Source organism: Amblyomma mixtum, chromosome 7 (assembly GCF_055824585.1).
Source record: "Amblyomma mixtum isolate Tamu chromosome 7, ASM5582458v1, whole genome shotgun sequence".
NCBI classification, from domain to species: domain Eukaryota; kingdom Metazoa; phylum Arthropoda; class Arachnida; order Ixodida; family Ixodidae; genus Amblyomma; species Amblyomma mixtum.
This window is the reverse complement of record NC_143018.1, coordinates 105,253,031-105,265,396: the sequence shown is the minus strand read 5'-3', so window position 1 is coordinate 105,265,396 and position 12,366 is coordinate 105,253,031. Positions and strand designations below refer to the sequence as shown.

Here is a 12,366-nt window from a genome sequence, read left to right as displayed (position 1 = left end):
ACGTCGTCGCTCCGTTATCTTGGAAAGATGCCCCACTGCCCAAACGAGTTACGCTTGGGTTCTGTAGTTTCCCTGTTACTGAATATGTCGGAGCAGCCATACAGTGTTACAAATGACAGAGGCATGGCCACATATCGAGACATTGTACCGGCCCCGTGCGCTGCAAAATATGTGCTGGCCCCCATTCGCACAAAGAATGCACCTAGAGAGCGCAACCTAAATGCCCAAACTGCGGTGGACCACATCCTGCTTCATACGCTTCATAAAAAGAAAGCTGCTTCACTTGCTCGCACAGTGGAGAAAGCACAAGGAAAACTACCCAAGTGCCATAATCCGCCACAAAACCCCGACATGGTTTTCACGAATACGTTAGATCTCACCCAAGATCAGTCAACGCAGCAAGGAAAAACTGCTGACAAGTCATACGCAGCTGTGGTCAAAAAGAAGTGTGGGAAGTCCGTTGGTTCTTCTCTATCAAAGATGCTGCAACGCTCCGCACAGGACCCGACAAACACACTCTCTCACTCTCAGCCTAAGGCGCGGCAATGCGTCAGGACCTCTAGCGAAAGGCACCAAAACGGAAGCACTGAACAAGACATCACATGCCTACTGATTCCGGTGCTGTTTCCAGCCATCAAAGCTTTCGTCCGCATCAACCCCTCGTCGCGAGGTCTTCCAGAAGTTGAAGCTGTCCTTCCAATGAAGCCGCTAATGTCGGCCTCCTACGCTACGCAGAGACATAACACCAGACAACAAAAATCATGGCTTCAACAGCTAGAGCCTCACCACAGCTTACCATTCACAACATCCTTCGCACATGCACCATTTTCCAGTGGAAGGCTCTCTGTTTACGCTCTAAACTATCCGATTTCCAGCAGCTCTTGCGAGTGAACCACTTTACTTTCGTAGTGATCACTGAACCACACGTCGAAGAAAATTTTCGACTGCACGGATACTACCCAAGCAGCACAAAAAGATTTGGCCGACAGTGGCAGAACAGTGGCGAAAATCGGCATGAATATGGGTCCTACATCGGTATTTGGGGAATTCAAGACTTTTTTCAACAATGGCCCCTCATTCATGCCTGGACAGGGCCTTTGCTCAGCCAGTCTAACTAACAGCATTGGCCCAACGTCCACGCCTGCGCAGGGCCTATGTGCAACCAGTCAGACGACAGCGGCACGACGTTCGCGCCAAGACTATGCCCATATTCAGCCATTCTAATTATAATGGCCCACCATTCGCACGACACTATGCCCATATTCAGCCGGTCTTTAAATAATGGCCTGGGGTTTGTACCAGGAAATGCCCATGTTCAGCCAGTCTGAATAATGGCGCTGCGTTCATGCCAGCGCTAGGCCCATGTGTCAGTATTTCCTTCCCGGATCAAGATTCATCCCTAATGTACTGCCAATATAATTTAGAGGTGGGTTATCAATTCCAAGGCCATTTGGAACGTGTATGCGATGGCAGGTCCTTCTAGTTTTATTCCAGACCCCTCGATATGTATTGTGCAATTTGTTTTTCTCCACAACAGCCAAGCTTTCATTCAAAACTACAAGTAGCCTTTTGCTACATGTGGACTGGCCAACAACAGTGCTGGTTTATCTTGCTTGTTTTCCACCAGCCGGAGCTTGTATGCGTGACATTTTACATATAAGCAGTCAGCGGACATGCAAAAAAGAAAGGATTCAAGGAACAAAAATGGGGGATATTCAAAATTCCGCAAGTGCGCTTTCCCGCATAACAATCTTGTCCCAAACAAGATGGCTGACCATGCGTTTCCAGCTGAAACAAAGCAAGAAAGACTGGCTTTTTGTTTGATTCTTCCAAAATACGTTTCTTACATCCTATCCAGACCTTTAGCGCCTGTCCTGCAGCCCACGTAGTTCCTTTATAGCGAAGTCGGCCATCTTGTTTGGGGCAACAAAGTTATGTGGGAAAGCGCACTTGCGGAATTTTGAATTTCCCCTCTTGGTAGCGAGAAGCTAGAAGTAGCAAGAGAATATCTCTACTTAGGACCGGTAGTTACCGCTCTTCCGGGTCATGAAAGGCAAATAACTAGAATAAGAATGGGGTGGATTGCATATAGGAGGTGATGGTGGTGGCAGGCAAACATGGTAGGGGCCGGCAGAAATTTGGTGGGCGCATCAGATTAGGAATTTTGCGGGGACATGGTGGGCGCAGCTGGCGAAGGACAGGGTTAATTGGAGACACATGGAGAGGCCTTTGCACTGCAGGGGGCGTAGTAAAGCTGATGATGATGATGATAACGATGGTGATGAGGTCTTAAACCCAGGAGGAGGAATAACCAATGGAGTTCTTGTTCACAAATATATCTACTTCACATACATAGCACGTAGTCCTCTTTTCCAACGATGCAAAGATTTACAAATATTCCAAGATTTCTCTTTCCTTACAGGTACACATTACAATAAAACATCTCCACGAACGTCGCCTTTCCCTAACCTTTTCTCCTATAGAATGAGTGTCGCCAAACACTTCGAAATTTTTGAAAATGGGATTTTGGCGTTAAAAGTACGCTATCTTTGGTGTAGAACATTTAGCGGCCTTCATTTTTCGAAAAGCACACGATTGTTTATAATGGTCGCGCTTCCAAGAGATTAATTAAAATTTTGTTAAACATTCATTTTTACCCTAAAATATGTTTTAAACACATCGTAGGTTTAGTAGTGTGCAAACCCAAGGAAGCAACATACAAATCTGTGAATATGTTGCGCTCATAACGTAGGGGCGTCTTTCGTGAGCTCATCATAAAAGCTTTCTTGTAATGCTCGTTGTTAATCAGGCGGCTCAATCTGAGCATTAGTTAGAAAAGTGTGATTTAGAAGTGGGAAGAAAAAAGTATGGTAGCGCCACGTTTTTCTGGCATTATTACATTAAGCGCTGCCCACGTCAACGACATCCTGCTTCGAAACCTCTTCGTGTAAATATGAACATTGTAAGGTTCAATGCTTTTCCAATGTGCAAATATAGGAAGCAAGGCCCTGCACAAACACAAAAGCGCTGCGTAGACTATAGGTCACGCATGCCTGACATTCCCTCCCAAAGTTTTTTTGGGGGTGGGCGGATGCGGAGGGGAAAAGGTTAGCGTTACATATGGGCCGAAGAAAGGCGCGACCTTTGTGGCAAGCTGGGAGCCATGGAACTTGGTATTCACCATGATGGCCACTACTTGCCTTGGATTTCTCACCGCTGACGTTGGCTCCTAGGCTCCAGCCACCGATAAGGCGCAGTCAGTCAAGGCGCTAGGGGCCATTACGAGTTCACTTTATTTTGAAATAACAAAGCAGTGAATGAAGAAAAAGCGTGGAGGTCAGTGTCAAATAACAAATAACATCACTTATGCAGCAATTTCACTATTTGCTGGATTAGCGACGGCCAGTGGCCAGAATAGGACGTCGGAGCACCTGTCGGCAAACACGAACGAAAAGGACACGAAGGGCACTATTATTTTTAAGCAAGATACGTGTTTAGGACCTTTACTAACGTGAACATCGAAGTTTATCAAAAAGTAGACGTCAGCACTGTCGTTTATCAAAGGTTCTCTAACTCGGCTCCGCGTTGTATAAAACGGAGCTCACAAGCGTGCCGTTTCAGAGGGAACACCGCAAAGGAGGAAAAATGGCGATCCTAGGATTGCTTTGGGTCTTCTTCCTTCAAGGTAAGGACATTTCAGCTTCTTTTAATACACTGTAGTGGTAAAGATGTCCGTCTTAATTTATATTTGCTCCACTGGCATTAAGCCAAGTCCTCCAACCGTCTTCACTGCTGTGTTTAAAGTTTTTTTTTTTAAGCCCCGTGCAGAGTCTGCAGTCAAAAAACACTACAAATGTATATGCTACCTGGACCGCTTTGACGTTGTACTATGCCAAAGGCTGGCGTACAGGTCTTCTTGACTATTTCATCTGCTACAGCTTGCAGTAAAAAGATGTGCGCGGTTTGATGCCGCCCACTCCTTACGCTGGTTTTTCTGCTGATATGTTCTATTCCTCGTGACTTATATTCCACTCCGCTATCACGCAGCTCTTAATCTCTTCTGACACTCCCAGAAAAGCTTTGACTTATTATGTACCATGCACCAGCACAGTAATATTTGCTAATATACATACGCCTGCAGTAAATAAAGTGCGTTGCGCTTTTGTGATCACCCCACCCTTACAGCCGCCGCTCTATGCTCATTTACAGAGCAATGACAATGATGAGGCATAAATACCAAAATTTACTACTTCAGTTTGTCGCCAGTATATGTGGGAAAAGCTCAAAAAAGCTTTGAGATTTATTTTGTGGGAGAAACTCCCCACGCCATAGATGTTTCTAGGACGAGGAAAACGCATCAGCACAGGCTCGCTTACTCGCCACTCTTTTCTCCTCCTTGTTCGTATTTCTTTTTGTACTTTTGTAGCTGTAGACCACGAGGTGTAACAAAAAGAAAGAGGTAGCTCTTTTTTAATCAAGAGTGTATTAAGTGAAAACTACACCTATGAATAAATAAGACCAATGAGAGCTAACTACTCCTTACCCTGCTTATGCGCCTTTCTAACAACAAGAAATCGAGCTCATGTGGCAGTACCACCAACCTGTTGTTCTGTGCAGTGACCGGTGAAGCTGCTGTCCAAGGCACATCTGCTGTGCCCCATAAGATCCGCAAGCCGTCCATTTATTCCTTTGATACATTTCAGATTACAGTTTGTTTTGATTTCACTGGGCAGGGTTTCTCTTTCACTCAACAACTTCATCCATGCGTGTACTAGATCTCGTCTTACGAAGTCAGCCCAATCCTCGACCGTATTTCTTTGGTGTTTTTGCCTTTATTCTCATGCCTAAATTTTCGGTTTCCCTTTCTGTGCACATTTTCTTTCCCCGTAAGCATTTCATAAGGAGCTTTCTTGCTTTTTCTCCACTTAGAAAGGTGTGCCATATCTACGTCGCATGCTGGGAATGTAAGGTTATTTCACGGAAGTCATCGAGTTGGGGAATCTTCGTCACTCATTTCCCTCGAGAAGTTGTCGGCTGTCTTCACAGGAGATATCTCCCCTACTATACTGTAACCCTTACCCATCCACTACTCTCTTCGCTGCAGTAGCACGTGTTTCACTCTTCAAGATCCGCATTGAATTTGACGGACTTGGGACCACATAGTTGTCGCTTCAAAAAACCCACTATGAATGAGGATTACGCTACACCACAGCCGCCTCCGCAGCACTGATGTAAATGCTATAACCTTAAGGATCGCGTCATGTGATCTCGTGACATCATAACTTTCCAACCATGGCACTTAGCAATATATCTACCGGTTTCTTAGAAAACTGACCACCTCGGCAGGTGGCAGTAACATAATGATTAGTCGCGAGGAGTAACCTATGTCTGACAGGCCCCACCTGCGGCAATGTTTGAAAAAACCGCTTGCGGCGGCAGTGGCGCATCGCCTAACCGCTGCACCCCTGCGAAGCAGGAGACGTATGAAAGCTTCCAGCGGTCTATGGACGTAAAGTCAAGAATGACGAGCTCCGCATATGCGTGCATTAACTCATTCAAGCTATAGCGTCAGAGCACTAAGGCGGAGCCTAAACGTCGTCTCAAGTTTTTGGGCGTAGACCTTCTGTTGTTTCAGTCCTTTTCTTCTTAGTTTTCTTCTCATTGCCGACAGCCTGAAGACAGAAAAACGAGGAGGTTATTCCACTCTTATTTTTTTGGTCATACACAATGGAAAAAAAAAAATTCATAACACGCTGCTGTAGATTCACTACGACCGCCCTCCCATGCACGCCACTAGGCGCCATAGAGGGAAGTTTGTAACCGTTGTGCTTGGAGACCACAAAGAGACGTGGGAAAGCGAAATCTGCGCGAGCAAACAAGACGCTTCTTATGCGCTTTAGTCCACGTAAAACTCGTGTCCCATGCTGCGCAGTTATCCATTGTCGTTAGGAGCTGCACAAATCAAACGAAATGTAATCGAGAATTAATGGAAGTAAGAAACCTTGGAAAATAAGAAACAAGCATGATCTAGCAGTGGTTAGTGTCGGACGGTGGCGAACGGGAGACTTCAGGCGGACTCCTTTGTCCTCTGTTCCCCTTGATATATTTTATTATGCCTTCCATTATGAGACGGCAGCCTCACAGAAATACGTCTGAACGATTTGTATAGCGCGTTTCTCACGCTGCAGTCGGTGCGAAAAAAATATTAGTAAGAACTTTGGAAGGCTAAAATGTAAATGTACACAATAGCTGTCCTGTCGAATGATATCTAAAAGCGCCTGTCTTCAGGAGACGCAGCGTTGGCATAGGTGTAGTCAAAGCAATATCGAAGTTATACCATACAGCCCCGCAGCAACCACAGCACTTGCACCGTCTATTACTCTGTCAGTGTTAAGTGTCAAAGGTTGCGCTGGAAAGCCTATCAAAGACAGCGGGCGTTACGTTTAGTTATGTGCTTCTCGGTGAACACGTGTCATAAAACTAAAGGGAGAAGTAGGGCACGACGCACGATACCGGTTTTGTGATTGTTGGCTTATGACTGACACTTAATCCTTGGGCCATCAAATTCTAAATTTGTGTTTTTTGCAGCACTGCACGCATCAGCGGACACAGATCGCGGTTGTCCTCCACAGGAAGTTAAAAAGGTAAGCTCCATTCACTCTAGACTTCAAGACGCGGATTTTCGCGGATTAAAAACACAAAATAAATGAAGGAGCGCAATAATGGTACATTCCAAAAACTTTAATCCGGAGTTTTGAGTTGCAAAAAAAAATAAATGGAATCGAAGCGAATTACTGCATAGCGATAAAATCAAAACCATTGTAAGCACAATACAAAACTGCTGATTTGACTGCTTATTTTGGTATCAGTATCCATGCTGCAATATGTTTCTGAGTTGTGGCAGGTACCGAACAAGCTGTAGAAATATGCAATAAATAAGTCGGACTTTATCAACCAACCATCTGTGGCGAATTTCGTGCTACTGCTTGCTTTAATGTGCTCTTTAATATCTTTATCGGCCGCAGTGTATTCAAGAAAACTTCGCTGCTCTCTGTGTTGCAGGGAACCAGCGTTGATAACTGCAATTACTACTGCAGAGACAACGAACATAGCCCATGGCGCATGGACTATTACGTGAACGGGACGAAATGCAAGGTGAGATATCATCGCGTCCACTGCAGGGCAAAGGCCTCTCCCATGTCTCTTCAATTAACCTTGTCCTTCGCCAGTTGCGGCCGCCGTATCCCTGCAAATTTCTTAAAGGGGCACCGCGATGATTTCTTCAGTACCAGTTAATATCATTAAATAGATTCATCATGCTTTCCAGAGACCAGAGCAAAAATAATTATTGAAATCGGAGCATGCAAACGAAAGTTATTCCACTCTAAAAATTCGAAATGAAATGCTCAGACGAAAACGCATTTCACTCACCCATTTCACTCACCCAGTACCGAGATTGGGCGCTACCAATCAGAGCCGCGCCTAGCGCACACGCAGCGGAAGCGTGCATGCAGTTGTTGCTTTGTCGGGGCTGTAGACAGCCGCGCATTTTGACGGCGTCTTCCCCCCGTGTACGCGACGCCGTTGTCAGGGCAGGGGGACTAACGACAAAGGAAGCTCCCCGAAGTTTCTTTTTTAGTCGGACTGGAAGGCTGTCAGCGGTAGCCCCCCTCCCACCCAAACTCGACTCCCGTCTCCTGTCCGGCCTTTCTCTTCACAATTTCGGGCAAGGTGTGTCGACTGGCTTTTTTTTCGCTGCCGTCTTGGTATGGTCACGGCCGGTCTCGACGCGCGCGCTTTCTGGTCTGAGCCAACGTTTTTTGAACAGCGCTGGCCGCCACGAAGGTTTGAAGCGGAATGGAAAGTGTCGCCCCTAGCTGAATTCTTGTTAGTTTTCGTTCGCTTTCCCTGCTTCTTTCCAGTTTTTTGTGGCATGCGAAAAGCTTTCAGTACTCAGACACATAATATTTTGGATCAATTTCCTAAGTATAAAGGAACAATATGCAAACTGGACGCCCAACCAATGAGAAAGGCAGCGCCCTATCTGGATGCCACCTCATTTCCGCTGCCGCAAATGGCCGCCGCGTTGCGACACCATCGGCTCGAAGCAAGCATTTCTAGCGAAGATTAAAATATCAAATATTATTATTTAGGCGATCTCATTGCGCGTTCAGGACTCACAATATCCCTTACTCTGCATACAAATAATAAAGAACCCATGCATTATGTACGTCGCAGGGTACTTTTAATGTCATGCGCCCACCTGACTTTCTGCGGTCAATGCTACGCTTCCGCCTCTTGGAATAAACAGCATTTCTAAGCTAGCCTCACTGGATAAGGTTCTTCCGTTGAACGTTGCCAGGTTCAGTTTCCAATGTCAGCCTGTCCAGAGCCAGTGGTTATTAGGACCCTCCGCTGCGTCATAGGTCGTACCGCCGCCTTGGTCAGTTGCTCCGCAGCTGCTGGAAACGCAAGGGCGAGGGTTAATTGGTTTGTTCATGGAAGGTTGCGGCCATGTACTACACCAGGGTGGCCAAAAGTGCGTCGTAGGTACTGGTTACCGAGGTAAGGCCGCACCCCAGGCCTGGTTATGCAATTCCATCGATACGCGGACTTACTTTTTTAAAACTCGGTGGAGAATTGTGTGGCACGGGGATTCGAACCCCGGTACTCTTCAACGCAAGGCGGATGCTCTACCTGTGCGCCATCGCTGCCATACTGGTGCAAACGAGCAGAAGTGAGGCATACAACACAAAAACATCCCAACCGTCCGCATGTCTTCTTAAAAACGCATAACCGCCACTCGGTTGTCCTCCGTGCGCACAAAAATAATGTACGGTAGCTCTTTGCAAAACTGACGGTGAAATTTATACCAGTTAGCAGCAGAGCGGAATATAAAATGAACATGTACTGGAGTGCGCATCAAAGTGATCGTGATTGCAAAGTGTTATCGGTGTTCCTCGACACACTTCAGAACAAACTTCAAACAGAATAATGAGCACGAGTGCTCATTATTCTGTGATATTTATTTCCTCTCCAGGCCTTCTCTGTTGCCACAGAAGAATAGCAGAGGGTTTCGCGGTTTCAGCTGCACACCGAAAGTGTCGTTCCCCGAGTTAAAAATCATGGCACACTTATCTCTAGCAATAGTCTCCTTGCTTCGCGAAGAAATAACAACCCTCGTAGACACCATCCGCCTTCTGCCCTAAGCTGGGACTGGGAAATATACTACCTGAACGCAGGGACAACTGGTCGAAAGCAAGCCGTCTCGCGCCGCCTAGAACCGATCTGCCTTTCCAGCAGTAATACCCACGTGCTTTAGGATGGCACCTGGGGCCGACGCCTACGTGGGGTACCCCTGAGAAAGACGGCCAGGAACTGCTATCTGTGCAAAACCTGGCGCATCTTGGCCCCACATAACATCGCTATGTAAAATTTCAAATGAAATAAGGCACAAAACCCAGTTCTCCGATGATTTTCTGATTTTAAGCGACGCTGCAACATGCAGTTAAAATCGGGCCGAAATATGTATTTTTTGCTCCCATCCTTGGCAAAATCCGGCGAACATCCCCAAGAAACTAGGGAGAACCTGACGTCGAACTTGAAACGGTATCCGAGGCCCTTTTGCCCTCTTTATTAGCCCTCGCAAAAGAGAACAAATATGACAGAGAGAGAGAGAGAGAGAGAGAGAGACCGAATTGGCAGACCTTTGCCGTGCTTCAAGCCATTAAAAGAAGAACGAAAAATAGCGAAACACTGATAAAAACACATTTTAATGAAAAAGAGGTTTAAAAACAGAAAAAGAAACAAAGCCGGAAACTAGCCCTGACGCATTAAAAAGACAAGAAAACAAAAACCGAAAATACAGCATTGAGTATCGAGAATGCAAGACTAGGAGTGCAGGCGGAAGAAAGCGGTCCGCAGTTGGCAGGTGAAAACTCAAAAATTAGAAAATCAGAGCAGAAAGGCGGGCGGCAAAGACCAACGGTAATTAACGAAAGTTCAACGAGCAGGAAAACAAAAAAAAAAAACAATTGCCACCTTGTTCTGTGTCTATCGCTGCTGAGGATTTTCACAGTTCCATTTTTTGCGTGCTCCAAAAATTTTAATTGACTAGTATTTTCAGCTGCCTGTCATTACATTTTCCTTTATTTTTGTCTTAAAGGCCTGAAGGCATTAAAGAGGAAGCAAAATCAAGTGGTTTGTGACAACATGAATATATCAGAACAGAGAAAGAATAATTGGATAAAGGGAAAAAGAGGAGAAAATAACAATGTGCAGCAGGTAAATGATCTTCTGAGGGGCATAGAATGCTAAGTGGAATACACGGCATCGGAATAAAAACAAATTTATAGATGGAACACGGTTCTTCCTGCCCCATTCACCTCTTTACTGCCTTTACATGCTTTCAAAGCAGCAAAATTTGAAAAGAAAAATTATTTTTGGAAACAGGCAGGCATACATGCAGTACACGGCGTTCCTGTCTCAATTCTTTAGGATTATCAAATGCAACGTCGTCCAATCAGCACTGCCCTGTCAGAGGTACAGTGGGTAAGAAAATCGGGTTTTCAAAAGCTAGCGGAATGCATCGCAGTAAGTGGGGGCTAGCTGACATGTTCCTCACGCACTGATTTCACATAACGACACGCGTATTATGCCTGCGTCGGAATATCATTCCTTCGGTTCTTGCCTTTATTTGAGCACAATGTTAACTCTTTTTTCTCCTCAATCCAAGGTATCTGCGTCAGTGGACACATTTTAAAAAGACGTGATTTTAGTTCCTCATTTCTTTTTCTCGCTCTTTTTCCAAATAAAAAACAACAGGAAATTGACTTTCAAATGAAGCCGGCCAGAGCTTTCACTTTAAGCACATTTTTTGAAAAACCTGCTTCTCTCGCGAAACAACGCTCACAAACGAACTAATTACTTTCATAAAGTTTCAGTCCAATACCTCGCGTGCTGATCTTAGGCTCGATACGATACCTGAAATCCTTGTATATAGCTCATGATACCGGTCGAAGTAAAAAGGTGAAATGCGTAGATTTTGCTCTTACATTTAATTTTCATAACCGGATTTTTTCCGCAGCAGACGCGAAAGCCTCCTTAAACCCAACCAAGGCCGTTTTTTTTTTCCTTTCAATCAGTACTCAGAGTCACAAGATGGCTACTGCCTAAACATACCTGACAACGAAGGATGCTATCCGGACGACAGCCCATTGGTGAAAGAGTTTGTCAAGCACATCTCAACCGCCGCCACTAAGCCACCAACCCCGGCAACGTCGACACCTACAACTACCAAGAAACCCAGAAATCCCAAAAAGCCGAAGCCAACACAGGCACCTGAGGTGACAAAGACACCACAGGAGACAAAGAAACCAGAGGAGACACAGGAACCAAAGGGTAAAAAGAAACCGAAGGATAAAAAGAAACCAAAGGATAAAAAGAAAAAGAAACCCAAGAAGGAGACAAACACTACGGATACTTACGATTGGTGAGGAATTGTATGAATAAATGGCCTTTCCTTAGAGTGCACACCAACTGAGCAACATCTTTCATTACTTCTGCCAGAAAACTTGCGCCAATATCAGGAGTTATCGAAAATATGGTATTGATTTCACAACCTTAGGACTGCTCGGTTCAGTGCTGCTATGCTGCATGTTAGGTGCTTATGAATGATACCGCTGATACCGATATGACCGGCTGTATTAATTAATGCTAAAGCATTATATAGCTCACTTGAGTCCGAAGATCTTGCCCGCAAAACGTATCCACACGATGACGTCTCTCCAAACAAATGGACGCATAAAAGTTTACAATAAGGAGTAATAAATTAATGGTTGTATATGCCATAATGAATGATGTCGTGTAAAGGTATTGACGTCTCACCAAAGTGAAATGACATGATTACTTGCAATAGAGCTATTTTTTGACCTACACTGAGCTAAGCTTCGCGCAAGCTCGTGTAGGCGAGTGGAGGGCGGGTCTAAAGCTATGACGCAAAGGAGCGGCACTCGTCTGCACGATCGAGCGTCAGCCAATAGCGCGTCGTCCTCGGGAGCAGACGACAACCTCTGAACTTTTGAGCCGTCGTAATATATTGTAAAACCAAATGAAGAACGATATACTGGAAAAAGGTTTCTGAGAGGCGTTATTACGGTAAAGAAATGCAAAGGAAATTTTTGTTTCCTCGCAAATGGAGCGCAACACACCAACATGTATCGTCTGCTCAGCCGACATGCATGGGGCCTATCACACAATTGTCGCTAAATTTCTTGCGCAGTTAAGTTCATCGTTGGATGAAGGGTCGACGGCGAGTTCCTGGAGCAAAATACAAAGTTTCCATGTTTCTGTCGTGATTAAGGGAAC

At 45.3% G+C, this 12,366-nt stretch overlaps 1 protein-coding gene across 1 annotated transcript; it reads left to right on the top strand.

Moving 5' to 3' along the window:
• The first annotated feature begins 3,554 nt into the window (after positions 1-3,554).
• On the top strand, positions 3,555-11,532 carry LOC149337096 (uncharacterized). Its single transcript, XM_089554822.1, has 4 exons — positions 3,555-3,685; positions 6,589-6,644; positions 7,063-7,155; positions 11,145-11,532. The coding sequence occupies exons 1-4, from the start codon at positions 3,646-3,648 to the stop codon at positions 11,493-11,495; spliced, it is 540 nt and encodes a 179-aa protein (XP_089410948.1). The 5' UTR covers positions 3,555-3,645; the 3' UTR covers positions 11,496-11,532.
• The last annotated feature ends 834 nt before the right edge of the window (positions 11,533-12,366 follow it).